At 36.1% G+C, this 16,003-nt stretch overlaps 1 protein-coding gene across 2 annotated transcripts in view; it reads right to left on the bottom strand.

The window, feature by feature from the left end:
- Window positions 1-16,003, bottom strand: part of TRDN (triadin) — a 227,868-nt gene that overhangs the window by 38,920 nt on the left and 172,945 nt on the right. For both annotated transcript variants that reach the window (XM_065680964.1, XM_065680963.1), the window contains exons 27-29: window positions 15,245-15,295; window positions 14,639-14,689; window positions 6,636-6,665 (exon numbers count right to left, since the gene is read on the bottom strand). In XM_065680964.1, the coding sequence (XP_065537036.1) occupies window positions 6,636-6,665; window positions 14,639-14,689; window positions 15,245-15,295 (132 nt within the window). The remainder of the gene's footprint in view (window positions 1-6,635; window positions 6,666-14,638; window positions 14,690-15,244; window positions 15,296-16,003) is intronic.

Genomic DNA, 16,003 nt, shown 5'->3' with positions numbered 1-16,003 from the left:
TGAATCTTTAGTCTATTTCATAATGCCTGTTATTTGCAAAAGGTGCCAGACTCCACGCAAATACCTCAAATATAAACTCCTTTGTTGAGCTCTTCTTTAACTATGACTGGATTTGTGAAAGCATAATCATGGCTGAGTAGATATTTGCATACATTATTAAATAAATGTAAAATAATTGCCAGTGAGACAAGAATTCCCTGGAATACCTGGAATTCCACCCCCAACTCTTGACGTATGTAAGGCCAGGTTGGATGGGGCTTTGAGCAATCTGGTCTAGTGATGGGTGTCCCCTGGCTACGGCAAGGGGGGGAAGAACTAGATGATCTTTAATGTCCCTTCCAACACTAACTATTCTATGATTCTATGAAGAATAAGATGACCTCATGAAAATCTAGAAAATAAGAATTTTGGAGGAGAGATTAGTTGATATTAGGGGTGAATAACAGTAAAAAATGATTAGCTTTCAAAAAGATGGACTTTTAACAGTGCGCTACTGAAATTAATATGGTGATTAAAGGAGAGGGTTAAAGACTAGCTTCTAGAGAGCATCCTAAGCCATCATCATTCTTCATGAAGCGCTGCTGATCACTGGTTTTGCTTTAATTGCAACGTTATAAGAGCACATTTCTGAAAGTGATGTCTGCACAGATAAAAAAGGAAATGTAGATTATCACCAGAAAAACTATTCATTCTGGAATTTTATTTGAATAGAACACCTCTGAGCATTCATTTGCAGACATCTTTACTCAGAGCAATAAAGTAATAGTTTATCCCATGGGGAAATTTTTAGTCAATTAACCATGTGTTATATGGATATCCAGGTGTTTAAGCATATTACGCTGATTGACAGGTGAGAGTGTTGCTGACATTATGCCAATATACACGTATTATACCTAACTTACGGTAGCAACAGAGGCCACCAATTACAGAGATTACTTTTTCTACAGAAATCACAGCTGTTTCATAATCATTAAAATACTAGTTTAACTGTCTCCATTTATTGGTAACAGGGGCTGAATAAATTACTGTTGTACTTCAAGGCAAGTAAGAATGATTAACACAAATTGTAATCATAACAGCAATTGAAATGCTATGCCAGGTCTATCAGTATGAATTATTTTGCAGGTTTGTTGTTACATAAGATACAAAAAAAGTATAATCTCAATTTTAACTTGAATGGATTACAAAGGTGTAGCCAGTGACAAGGTTTAGATAAAATATTTTGAGAATAAAATGCATTGAGAATAAATTTGTGGGTATTTAAAGAAAAAAATTACACTGATGCAAGTTAGCATCATTACTTTTATGTGCCTTAACCAAACCTAAACTGTGTTCCTTGTTATAGTCAAGTTGGAAATATAGTTATATCCATGGGGCAATTCTTTGTATTCTGACAGATACTTGAAACAGTTGAAATACTCTCTGCAGATGCTTATTTCTCTCCATTAACTCTAAAGTGAAATTAGGGTGAATAGCTTTTATGTAGCTGATTAATTTTAGACATCTATGTTTTCTTGAGTTCAAGTGTAATGATTAAATTTATCTGAGGATCTAAGAAAGTTCTTTAAATTTATGAATGCAGTGAAAAGTCTTGAGCCCACTGCACTCATCATTCCTCTGCCTGCTTTCTATTTATATTGAGTGGGTACTTTGAAGGGTGTGTTCTGGTCATGTCTTATCCTAACTGAAATATCTGCAACATGGAAAGTACATGAGCCTGGTCCCTCAAGATCTGGCCATTGGTTGTACAGACGTGACAGAGGTTGTACAGACCAGTAAGTCTCTCATAACCCTGCAAAATGAACATAAATTATTTATAACCCCCAAAGTAGCTGAGATGAGGTGAACAGAGGTCAAGCAAATTTCAGCTAAATGATGCAGACTTTTCAAAACATCTTCCATGTTTCATGCAAATGCTTCAGACATCATTATTCCTTGAAAATGCCAGGGTTTTGTTGCTTCACCTGGGGAAGTCAAATACTAATGTATGGCCAGTCATCTACAAAATGAAAAAAAATCTTCAGGTAGGACCGGATTAACACTGAGGAACACCTTGTGTGTAGTTTAAGGCTCCTGTGAAGTGTTCTGCAGTAAACCAACGTTACTTAGTTCTTAATCTGAATCAGGAAGGCAATGTTAACTACTGGCTCGAAGGTCTTTTGGGCTCCATCTTGTGGCTAATTCAGTAACTTTAACCTCTCGAGAGAGATGCCTACCCTAACTGTAGTCAAAATAGCGCTGCTAGTTTAGACAGCATAGTAGCATGCGACTAGTTTTAAAGCAAATGCTCTTCTACCATTCTACCATTTTTTTTCTCTCTCTTTTTTTTTTTTTTTTTTAGGAGTACACATTCTGTTAGCAGGCTGTGTAATACAGTTTGCAGTTGTAGAATGAGGCATATTAGAAAACTACCTGTGAAAGTGTGGTTCGTGTTACACTGCTGGTACTCACAGCTGAGTAGAAAACCCATCCTGCCATGATCGTTTCCTCTATGAATGAGAAGGCTGTCTTCCAGTTTTCTGGTCAACTCCAAAGCTAAGCAGTTCTGAAGTGCATTACTGCCCAGTTCTCTTTTACTTTGGAAAGCATCTTGATTTTTATATACATTGAAAAAGGACACTGCTGTGCCTTGGCCAGTTTATACCACGGTCTGTATGCACAGCAGCAGTTGCCAAGCAATGGATGGGGTATTATTGCCAGGAGTAATTGAAAGAAATTTTCCTTTACTGGATTGGCAAAAATATGTAGTTTGGAGATGGAATGTACATGCTTTGCCCATTTTCTGCATTTTTTGATATTAGCTACACTCAGACTATATGCAGTTTTTTACACCATGATCTGTTTATTAGGAAAAGGTTAAAATGTGATCCTACATACCTTCCTGTCAAATTGTTATCTATGAAACTTGTCAGATGAATGTATTTTTTCTAAAAACTATTAAACAAATTGAAGAGCAAGCTGCCAGAGCGATAATGCTGAAAATCAGAACGGGAGACATGTTAGCAACAGGCAACTTGCTTCTGCATCCAACTAGCTTGCAAGTACTCGTAACATCTAACTCTATGTAGTTTATATAGGAGATGGCACTCCCAGAAGGCAACTATCCTGAATTAGAGGTGGATTCTGACTTGCCCTCAGAAGCAAGACAATATCTCTCTCTCACTGCAGGGAGCCTGGAGAAAGCAACTTCTGGCAACTGAGGTTCATAATTCACTTTAAACAATGAGACTGTTCTTACATATATGCATGTGAATGCACAGCCCACAAGGATTCTTCGGCGGTTAAATGGGTCATTAGAATCACAGAAGCAAAGAATCTTAAGGCAAGCTGACCTGGAGAGAGAACTTACTAAGGCTGCTTGCTTGACATCCCCATCTTAGTCTATGCCCTCTCTAGTCAGATATCAATAAGGTATAAGAGCTGTGAACTGAAATGAGAAATTCCATTTTATGCAGAACTCAGAAACCTTGAAATTTGCTTTAATCTGGCTACATTTCACACAAAGAGTTTTCGAAGCTCTCTGTAATTATGAAATATTACTGAAATACAAAAATACTGGTTTGATTTAAAAAATATTAACATTCTTTTTGTTTCAAAAGAGCACTTGAAACTGAAAAAGTGTTGAATTTCTTTTTGTCTTATAGCTCTATTTATTGTTTTTTGGAGATGCCCTGAGGCTGATGGGCTTTGTCACAAATCACCAGTACAGGTGTGTACTGTAATTCACTTGAATCCCTGCTTGCAGCACTTTGAATTATGAGCAAGGGTTAAAAATTTTCATGTACTGGTAGCCAGATTTGCTCTTGGGGATTTTAGGAACTGCCTTACTCAAGCAAAAAGTTGCTACCTTTCACCATTTAGGAACTGTCAACTTTTTACACATTTCTATGACGTGGCCTCTCTCCCACACACATTGAAAGAAGTCATATCCGATGCTGGAAGCTGAAGCTTTGGTCACAAGTCTTAGGACTTCAATCACAAAGTCTTAGAGAGCTAACCTTTTAAATAGAAAGGATTAATATGTAAATTTAATTTATAAATTGTGCCTTAAGGTTTCTATTAGTATCACTGATATTTGGTGAATCACTGAAGTACGTAAGATTTCTCCACCTTAATTTTGTTCTTTCTTTGTCTTTCAAACTCCTCTATGTCTGATTTGCGCTATGTACCATTGATAGAAAATGACATTCCATCTTCTCTTTCTGTGCTGGCTTGTCACTGTATTGTTCGTTATTGTTTTTCTAGAGGAGGGGTGTGTATTGAAAAAAGACAGAATAATTGGAGAAAGCTTCGCATACAGTACAGCGCCTATATGCCATGTTTATGGTGATTCGTATGAGAAATAGTAAAGTGGTATTTGAACTATGCATACTACTTATATATTTTGGATAATGAGCAAGTCAATTTGGAGCTCTGGCTGGCTACTTCTATTACTTTTGCAACTGGGCAAAAATACTGTATCCCTAAGCAAAACCAGCAAACATCATTGCCTTTTTTAGTTGCCAGTCAGAGGAATAGACATGCAGACTGGAGCAATTTTTATTGTAACAGAATAAGCAGAAATAAATAAAACCTTATCATAATAGAAATTAGGTAATAATAAGCAATACTTTCTATGTTGGGCCTGCAAAGAGTGTGAAGCTAGCTAAAACATGGGATGTTCATGGTTTTGGAGGAGGCTTTGTTACTTCTCTCCATTTTTCGAGTTTAGTATACATCTACTGAGGCCAGGAACAACCCTGAATTAGTTTTCCTTAGTGGAAAATTTCATTTGACTATCATGGTTTTCACTAGAATCACTAGCTCTCCTGCTGACAATGTAGTTTATGATATCAGAAAACCAGAGGGAGGTTTACTTCCAAAATAAATAAAATTATGATGTCTCAAGAATGACCAAAGCTGACTTTCAGGCTGCACCTCCATGTTTCTGTGGAGTAGTTGGTGATGATCTCAAGATGAGGTACACCCTGCCCTGAGCCAGGTGCTTGAAAGTATCCTACATTTACTTGTTGGTAAAATCCTTCCAACAAAATCAGAAATCAGAGGAAATCATTTATTTGTTTTTTGCAGAAAATATATGTGATGGAAAAATTGATCCAACTTCAAAGCATGCACATTAAAAATTAATTTTTAGTCAATTTTGTTAGAGAAGATTGTTGTTAAGGAGGAAAAAAATCCTAACCCATGAAAAAAATGAGCCAAGCAGTAGGTATTTCAAACAAATTACCTTGATGTTCTTCTGTAAATGAATGCACCCATAACCTGTGTCAAGCCTGACTAAAGCAGCACCTCTAACAATTACCTCACTCCTTTCTTTCCATTAAGGATGTAACAATCCATGTGATAAATTGAAGGCTGTGAACACAGAAGGCATTTTGATGTCTGAAAACCACTGGCTCTAAGTGCAGTTGCCAGTTTTCTGATTCTCCCTGCTTTGTGTGCTACCTTTCATGCCTCAGTTGTTGTAAATTAATCTTTGGACAAAATATCCTGCCTGATCCCTATTAAGCATGGTTGGTTTTGATAATAAAAATGAACTTTATTATTTGGTTAAACACATGAAATGAAATTTTGGCTCCAGTGGAGTGAATGGGAATTTTGCCACTAACATCAGCACAGCCAAGATTTCACTCATGAACTGTTAAAACAGTTGAGATTATAAATTTTTTCCAGTTCAGTTAACAACTCTATAGTAGGGATAATGGAAAAAATAATAAATTATCAGAATGGAAAACATCTTCATGTATAGACAGTAAAGGTTGGCTCCATTGTTCAACTATGTGAATCACAGAATTTCCAAATGTTTTTGAAAGAACAAGAGGCACTTACCCCTCCTTAGCTCCCCCATCAATAAACTTCAGAAATAAGAGACATTTTTTTCCTCACTTACTCAATGCTGAATATGAAATAATCCTCTGAAACCTATGGAAAATTTCTGGAAACATTCCGGTATAGTGAGCAAAGTATGGCTTCTTAAAAAAAAAAAAATCAATAAAGTTGAATAGATTAAAGAAAAATGCCTTAATGCCAATGTTTTTTGTTTGTTTGTTTTTGAAATAAAATTGACAAATTACAAAAAGGTTTCAACTCAGCAAATCTTTATATATATATATATATATATATATTGGGCCCGATAAATACAGTATATTTTTCTTTAAGCATATTAAGTAATGTTTTATATTCTGATTCTGGGCAATTTTTTCTACTAATCTGCTAAAATGCCAAAGAAAGACTTCAGCAAAGATTACATGCATGCTCCATACATATCTGAAAAGAGGAAATTAAATGCGCCTAGGAAAGGGTCTTCTGCAAAGAACTAACAGCCAGGTCAGCATGCACAGTGCATTGCCAGTTTTGTTCTCTTTGACAAATCCTAACATGGTAACAAAGGGCTTTCATTTTCTTCCCAGTCAGAAAGATGAAGTGTCTGATACTGGGCTGTGTTGGCCTGTGGTAAAAAGGAGCTAACAATACTGGAAATGACAACTGTGTTATCACAGTAGGAGTAGATAAAGCTGGCTGATGGTAGCACATGAGGTGGTGTATGTCATCACAATTGTATCGCTGAATAAAAGAGACATTTCTCACAGCAGTCACAGCCTGAAAGACACTTCAGTCAAGGGAAAATGATTTACCTTTCTTCTCCCCATCCTTTTTCACAGCAGCTGAAATGGAAACAAAAATACTGTATTTTCACAATTGAAGTTAATAATATGTAATATCAGTGAAAATAATTCAAACACACACACATACATAGCGTGCATGTCACAAACCATACATACTTATGCAATATAGAAATAGATTTCTTTTCCAGATGAAGAAACTAATAATCAGAAAGATGAAGTGTTCTCTCACAGACACCTGGCTCTGCTATTGATGAGAGAAAATTCCAGCTTTCTATATTCTCATACTTCTTTAGTCACAAAGTCATTTTTCATCCCAGACACTAATACTGGGAAATAGAGGCACAGAGTGAATATTTCAAAATCAATAATTTGAATGGGAAGGCGTGAAGGTGTAAGGAGAGTTCAGAGGAAGGCTATGAAGATCCTTTGTTTAAGAGAAATATGTGTTTTTTTGCTATTAAAGCTTGTGGTGGTAAACAGATAAGGAGTAAAAAAACACCTGACATCATGTTCAGGTTTCTAAACCTTTACCTAACACGAGGATTTACAAGACCTGATTATACTGCAATCCCATCTCCATATTCTACAGCGTAAGTTTTGTGGAAAGGCAGATTGAAAAGAGACTGTAAGGAAACTGCTGCTTTAAACTTTAACCCCAGTTTAAGTAACAGGGAATTGTTTCCACAGAGGAAGCTGTACTGTGAGAGCAGTACTCAAACTCTGGAGACAGAATATAAGTCCCCCAAAAGTCATCTCGGGATTCCAATCAAATAGTGCATGTATCTACAGTGGGTACTGAGGTGTCTAAAGTGGGAGAATTACCTCTGAGAATGAAAATAATGTTTTAGTATCTCAGGAATGTGCCCAGCAGTAGAAAAAGTTTTCTTGCCTAGACTTAGTGAAAACCAAACAAGGTTTCCAAGATCCGGTCCTCTGCTTTCCTAGGTGATAACGCATGGCAAAGCTGTGAAGTGTGCCATTCACAAAACTGTCATTACTACAGATTTAGTGCTTTTTCCCCCAAGAAGCTGCTATAGAACCCTCCATGGTTTTAAAAAGGCATACTTATATTGTCACTTTAAGTGTGTTAGAGGGAAGCCCAAATCAGCAAAAACCCCAGATGTCAAGACTGGATAGGGCTTATGAGCAGACACGCAAGTGCACCTCTGTGCTTCTCCTGATTTCTGTCCTGCCAGCTTATGGGATGTGGCTCACCATGGTTCTGGGCCTGAGGCAAGCACAGGCAGAGCAAGGTCCTTTCGGGCCTGCAACTCCTCTTAATGTCTATCCAATTTCTACGATGATGCTATTATATCCTCTTGTGACATCTGTTTGAAATTTCACCTTGGCCACATTTTTTCTGACGGAATACATTGTAAATACTCAACAAATCTTAAAAGACAGAGAGACCTTCTTCTGACTACTGTTGCCAATAGCATTGTTCTGATCAAATCCTGTTAGCCAAACTTAAGATGACAGGGAATAAATGAAAAAGAGCCATGCTTTTTTCTACTGCTGGGCACATTCTTGGGATACTAAAATGCCATCCTTTGCATTGCTTTTTCAGAAGCAGAGCAATATATCTAAAGTGCAGCAAAAAGATGGATAGATTACCAAAGAATTTGGTCTACAACTGATAAAGAGACAGATTACCTGCTGAGAACAAATGTGAGTAATATATTTTAGCTGGGAAGGAAAGGGCATGAAATAAAGTAGAATGATGAACTAGAAAATGTGATGCTCTGATATGAGAGATGCTCTTGGCTGTGTTTTTTTTACCTTGATTATTTGGAGAAAGAGCAAATTCTTAAGTCAACTATTTATTTTATTTTTTGCACTGTACTGATGATGGGTATCATCCTTAAATTAGAATTTTGTATCGACAAACCTGTTCAAAGAGGACTATATTAATGGCCTTAAATCACAGTCTTCCTTTCCTAGCACTATCCAAACCCAGCTGTACACTTCCATTTAATATAGATATGGTACAAAGCAAAATATGCACATCAAGGATACATATCACATTTTCAAGGATTGTGAATCCAGACTGACGACTGCTCCAGAAACTGGAAGCGAGCACCATCATGCTTTATGTTTTGGGAATGGTAGAAAAAATTGTTATGAACTATGATGGACCTTGTTCAATGTAGTATTTTTATGGGGGGGGGGGGGGGGATGATATCACTTCCAGGATGGTTCTATTGTTTTTAGCTTTTATCAGAACTTGAAACTAGATCACTAGAAGTTCTTTAATCCCATAGACAGTGATGATTTTGAGGGACCTCTTTTTTTAGCTATTCAGCAATCAGGAACATTTCTGAAATACTGAAAATAGTTAGAAAAGACCAAAAATCTTGAAAACACTGTTTCCTACTCAACAATATCTTATTCCATGTAGCTTTGTGATGCAGCGGGAGCCAGGAACAGATATTTAGTCTGAATACTGTCAAATAAGTGATTTCTTCCAGAAATTCTCCTGTTATTTTCTTGTAACAAGCAATTAGTTCCGTCCTGACACATGAAATTTAACTCCTTTTCTAAACTTACAATAATTAATTATGAAAATTTGAACTATGAAAGCGACAATTTTATATAGATATCCAGTTCCTGTGTGGTGTTTTTGAAGATCCCTTGACTTAGATTTGTGATCTTCAATCTTATCATGATCATACTAATTAATCTAAAAGGTAATGTGTATTTTTCCTATTTGCCTTTCTATGAGACATTTGTTGCACTTTCCTAGCCCACTCTAGCACTTACATGGTAAGTAACCTTTGTCAACAACACTCCAGACAAGGTGCAGCTTTGATTTGTGCAACGGTGTTTTTCCTAATATATCTACATAGGGAAGAAAGATCTTCACTGGCTTGTCTGCATTAGTATTGAGGTCTTTTTCTGAATTTATATGCTTAATTTAGAAATAAATTCTTCTTTAATATTTTCATCTATTGACATGAAATTTTCTTTGCAATCACACTGTCCATTCACCTTGTAAATTCAGTGTATCACAGCCCCTTCTGATCCTGAATTCTTTAACTAATACTATGTTATCTGAAAATTTCATTACATTACTATTTCTATCTTTGCCTGTTAATTAAGGAATATAACATGAGCCCAGACATGGACTCATAAGCAATTCTGTAAACTGGTTGCAAGATTTAAATGAATCAATTGCTTTCTGCTTCTTAATCAGATATTTATTTCCTTCAATACTGTTTCTCTTAGGCAGCAGCTATTTAGTTTCTGCAGCAATTCCTATACTGCAACTTTCCAAAGACCTATTTAAACCATCACATAAATGCTGTGCTTATTACTCTATTAAAATATTTAAAATACTTATTAGTAAGATATAATTTCTTTTTGCAGATACCATGCAGGCTATATCTCTGTGATGTGATTTTCCAGATATTTGTTTTTGTTCTGATTTTAATTATGATTTCACCACTTTTCTGACTCAATTTTAAATCTCTGAGTAACCCTGATGTAATTTAACATATAGTATTTACCTTGACACACTTTGAGAATAGCTGATTTGGCTGAAGTTGGTGGAAGTTTTGCTTACATTAATTTGGTTATAGACATGTAAGTTGCAGTCAAACAAGGTCAAATGCAGGCTCATTCCCTGCTTCAGGTACTCTGTGATAACTGTTCATATATATTCATACTTCTAAGCTGAAGTGAAAACCACCTCATGTAGACAGCTAGAGCAAAGCAGCTGGCATTCACTAAGTTGATACTGTCTTTGCCCATCACACCATAAATTGTCCATCTGTTCATAGCCTGAGAAGTAGGTAGTGGTTTAAAATATTTAAGAACTGTATAAAGTGCTGTGTCTTTCTCGGGTCTTCCTAACAAATATTTTATATCTCTCTTTCAGTCTTTCTGAGTTTAGAATTTTTCTTATCCATGTCAAGAGAAATTTTAATCATGTTAAGAAGCCACAGTTAAAAGAACCAGTATACTTAACAACAGAGAGAAATTAGCCTTTAAATTTGTTGGAGCATCTGTGTTTAGAATTATTCTCATTCATTGGCAGGAAACACCTTTCTTGCCCTTTTCATCCTTTGAACCAGGTTTTAATGAGCAGGCTTGGAGAAATAAATTCTTATTCAATTATCTTTATGCATTTTATTATTAGTGGGCAAGGAAGATGTTGCAGTCAAATTAGCCTGCACAACCTAGCTATCCTTTTTATCCTAATTTGTAAGACGTAGCTGCCAGAACTAGTAATTCACTAGATAACCCCCGAAAAAAGTTTACAGTGTTTTCATTACCAGCAATGACTTTATGAGAATACACAAGCACATTATCTAGAATTAAAGCAATACAAGTGTGCAAGCTCTGCTTCAGATTATCAGTATTCACACTGTATGTATTATCAGGCCCCCTGTGAAGACACTGGCTAGAGGTGGTAAGAGGGTGGATACTGAGCAAGTCACCTTTGTGTGTGGAGTCAGGTCCAGCCTCTTATCGACAACTAAGTCATACAGAATACTGGCAGAAACCTGACTTCTCCCATCCCTGTCTGAGTCCTTGAAACTTGATACCTAAAATGTATGAGGATTAATCCAAGCACAATCCCAAGGACAGGCGCAAATCTCTGAAAATATCACAAAAGGCCAAGGAGTGGGGAAGAGCTACCCAGGGATCTGATCTCTCTGCTGCATCAGGGGGTGCAAATCTCTCTCTGACAATCTCACTTTTCAGAGGGAGTGCCCAAAGTACAAAACGTTTTTTTAGAGGGCCAGTTTTTCCCTAGACCTGTGCAAAGAAAGTTGCATTTGGCCGTTAATCAGAGGGAGCCTGACTACGTCAGCTGTGGAGAAGCACATTGTCTCAGTCAGAGAGAATCCTGGTTTCTCATCTAAATATTGCGTGAAATAATACTATGCAACAAGAATTTTGATTTATTGTGTAAGCATGTATAAATAGAAAGTTACAGATATGCACTTAGAAGACTTTTCAGACTGCTGTTATAGAGATCTGGGAGTCCCAGCATGTAACAGTCCCTACCTCCAGGAAATACCTTAAGTATCAGCAGACATTCATTTACAAACCTGTTTTGACTATTGAATGTGTATTTCTACGTATATATGCAGATGCTACTTATTCAGCTTGAACATTTTCCTTAAAAAAAAAATAAAATCAAACCATAAGGACAGAGTTACACTTCATATTTTTCTGTAAAACATGCCTCATCTTTAATTTATATAAACTGCTTTCTGGAATTAAAATCTTATCTTTTATAGATTGGTATTCATTCATATTACATGTGTTATGTTTGTTCTTTTTATCTTATTTTCTAATGTTTACTGACGATTTTTCACAAAGGAGTGCTGACTCACAATGGGAATTTTATAACTCCCACTATAACTCAGTCTTGGTATTTATGTATCTGTCATTATCTTAGTGCTTTTAGAGCTCTGATGTTTTCTTGAAGTATTTCTTATTGACAGTGTTCAGCAATGATATTCTGTAATGGACAAACTGTTTGAAAAGCTGATACTGCAATTTTTATACACCTATTATATCTACCTTACATTTAGGTTCTCTATTATTTAAGATTTTCTATTGCAATTCTGTATCCAGCTTGTATGGATTTGACTTTCACATTTCAAAAATATTGTCTTAACAAAGCTGTTACACAGTGGCCACTTCTAGAAATGCAATTTACAATGGATTTGACAGATCTCTGTAAAATGGCGTGTCCTAATCAAATCACTGTTGTTTCTTAAGGTGTGTTTTGGTTGGATAGGTCATACAGAGCTGCCCACTAAAGAAGCTTCCTGTGTACTCTTGGTTGAAAAAATGTAGAACCAGTGCTTATAAACGTGACCTCCTGCTTGCACTTCTTTACAGGGCAACAGCCACAAAATTTCAGGAGCTCTTTTCCCTACAGAGGCTTTTCTCAAACTGTCTGCCTGATCTATGCAACATGTCACTTAACATTGTTAAAAAAGAGAAGTTTAGTGAAGCACAACATCGCACATGGATGCTTAAAGCCACTTTACGCATTGGGACTACACTCTTCTGACAAAATGTCAATGTCTTGTCATACATATTCAGTGTCACTGAGTTAGTTGTATTTGCTTTTGGATGTGCTGCATTTATATGAATCCCATCAGCTAAGAAATGGCATATGAACATCTGTCACATGGAACAGAAAAGAAATCCCAACTTTTAAAAACCTGCAGCCACTAAGCTAAACTGCCTTCAAAGTGAGTTTGTGTAACACTTGCTGTGTCATGGACATCTGTGACTAGAAGATGACTGAATCCTATTGCAGACACTAAGGTGGCGTCACTATACACATGTATGCAAACTGAGACGTTCCCACTCAAGTTGTACCTTTCTGTTGCAGTCTTGCTCAAGGGGCCTTGAAAGATCTGCAGTCCTACTCAGAACAGTTACTTTACAGATCTAAGATATACAAGACTTGAAAAAGAAGGCAGTTGGCCTGATTGTGTGTCTGATGACAACTAATCCAAACGTTCTAAATTCTTATAGAGCCAGCTAGAGTAAAAAAGAAATGCTGGCACTGCTGTGGGATATGAGTTGCTCTCAGTGAGCTGTGCAAGGTATCGCTTACGTCCACAGGAGACATGCAAGGCTGTAAGCCAGCCATTAGGAAAAAATGAAGAGTAGTGAGCATCTCATGTGGGAAGCTGGTAAAAGCTGCGCAGACCCAGCATAGTCACCACTAAATATTGCTTATCCAAATATTCTGCTGCTACTATAAAACTACATCAGTTCTAGTTCAGACTTCATCCAAGCCATTGTTCTTTATCAGAATAATCACAGGTGTTGCTAATGTAATCTTGTACTGCAGTGGAGTTAAATTCAGCATACTCTGCACTAAACATTCAGATCATGGGCTTTGTGTCTTGAAAAGCAGGAACTATAAGACTGTAAGAATACACAACAACACAGTATTCCCTGTTGACTAAAGCAAACTGAAAGAAATTGTACAGTAATAGGTCCCTAGTTTTCCAATGTCCTTGACCTCGGGCTGACAACCCAGGTTCATCTACTTTGACTGCATCAAAGAGTTTCAGACTTTTTAAGCCCTATTTACTTTTGTAATGCTTAAGCATTCTCTTTGCTTCAGAATGGTACAACTGTGCAAAGTAATAGCCGATATCCGCTATTCTGCTATATACTACCTACATACACTATTGAAAAAACTGCACTTAAAAACTTGCAAATGTTACCTTTCAGAACTTTGTCAGATAAAATATTGCCTCATTATTTCCAGTGATCCTTAGGGCAAATCTAAAGATAGGGAGCAATATTATTCAATTATCTGAAGTATTTTCTAAACCAACTTGAAGTTTTTAACATTGACTACTATATTTCCATGACTCAACTGACTTATTAGTTAGCAACTTATTACGTATTCTTACTCGTGTTGAATTATTTACACATTCAACCTGAGAGACTGCTTTTTCCTGAGCAAGTGCTGTTTAATCAATATGCAAATAGTGTCAAAGTAAAACTAAGTTTTGTTTGAATTTAGTTGATATGAATAAATAAACATGAAAGTGGTTGGGTAATTATAATTACAGCTTTATCATTTCCTAAAAAAAGCCTAGTATTTGACAGGTATTACAAATTGTAATTGATTTTTATTTGATGACTACTGCTGATGTTTCTTCTTATGAAGAAACACGAAAGCACAATCAAACAATGTGTTATAGAAGAAAATTAAAATTCAATCTGAAATTACAACTTTAAATAGAAAAAATAAGTCAAAGATTAAGATTAAAAAAATAAGTCCTCGTAACTTTGGGGTCTATGAATTTCTATTGCTACAACTTGCTTGTTTAGTCCCATATGTATCTCTAATTTATCAGCCAGGTAAAAAGAATGTCCAGCAGGAAATGATGCCATTCAATGATATTTATGTATGGCTAAATGAAGAAACTAGGATTTCATTTGGGAATACTTGCACAATGGACTTATTTTCTCAACTGTATCTTATGGTAAGGCTCAGCACAACTTGGAATTGTTACCTTTTTCCTTAGCCATAGTTGAAGCCTTCATTTCTTTTCCTTTTGAAGAGTCTGGAAAAGATAGCCAACACAAAAGTAGAAGGAGAAAGTAAGTAGCATAAGTAACAAACATGCATAACACCAGATCAACCAAATATGCAAAAGAGGTAAGTGTTAAGGATTAGAATTTCTGTTTAATAAGAACCTCAACTAAAGATCTGAAAGCAAACCAAACATAATTCCTACTAAATTACCTGGCAAAGATTCCGCAATTCAAATCATGCATTCATTCCTGTGCAGCCTATAATTTCAACTTGTCATGTGTATTCAGCAATGGCTCTGTTACTAGTTCACTCAGAATAGACCAGCATTCCCACTGCAATAGTGGCTGTGCAGGTCAGAGTGGTTAAAGAACACCATGGAAGGCTTATGATTTTAGTATTTCTGATTCATGTCAGACACTGCTCCTTTCAATATTTCAGATTATTAAGTGAGTAGAAGCTAGGTTTAGTTCCTTTTCACCAAAAGCCTGTAATTCAAAATGTATCATAACTGCACTGAGATACCAGCAGGTCCTTTCATAAAGAGAACTGGTTATTTCCCAGCCACATAATGATAAGACATTACCCTTTTCCTTTAATGCTGCTGGAGGCTTCACATCTTTTCTTTTACCAGTATCTGGAAAGAGACATTTAACATTTATCACAAGTCAGGTTAGAGAAACAAGTTGACACTTGAAAAGAAAACAAGTCAAACAATTTGATACATAGAGAGCAAAAAGGATGTCATAATTAAATGGATTGAACAGCACAGAAATAAAGAACAAAAACAATAAGGTCATTCGTTCATCTTTTTAGACTTGGATATGCAAAATAATAATTCTTCAATATGTCATTAATTTCTTCACATTTTGAGGAAATTGTTAATCTTTTAAGTAGGCAATGAAGAATAATAACTTACGAAGAGGAAAGCAATTCTATAGAGCAGTTGACATCAATGGATTTTTCTTTAGCTGAACCCAAATAAAAAAAAATAATCCACACTGATATAATTAAAATATTAGGAACACTATTTTTGAAAGCCAGAAGCTGCTGCTAAAGTGAAGTGGGAGGTTTTTTCATTCAGGAGTGACAAAAGGACCAGTTACTCATTCAGGACTCCATTATTCTTTCAATATCAAAGACACCATATGGGTATTGCCTGTGAACAGGATTTCACTTCCTGCATATATATAGCCTTTTAAAATCACAGGCAAGCTGGTTGTAAAATAAGAGCAGTGTTCATCCTTTAAATGTACATTCATATGTTTTATGTCACAATGAATAGTTCAAGAACATCATTGTATCTTTAATTTTTCTGCACTGTATGACAAAATATTAAAGGAGA

The sequence above is a fragment of the Lathamus discolor genome, chromosome 5, assembly GCF_037157495.1.
Source record: "Lathamus discolor isolate bLatDis1 chromosome 5, bLatDis1.hap1, whole genome shotgun sequence".
Taxonomy (NCBI): Eukaryota; Metazoa; Chordata; class Aves; order Psittaciformes; family Psittacidae; genus Lathamus; species Lathamus discolor.
Note: the sequence above shows the minus strand (reverse complement) of the source record. Positions and strands in the feature narration are given on the sequence as shown.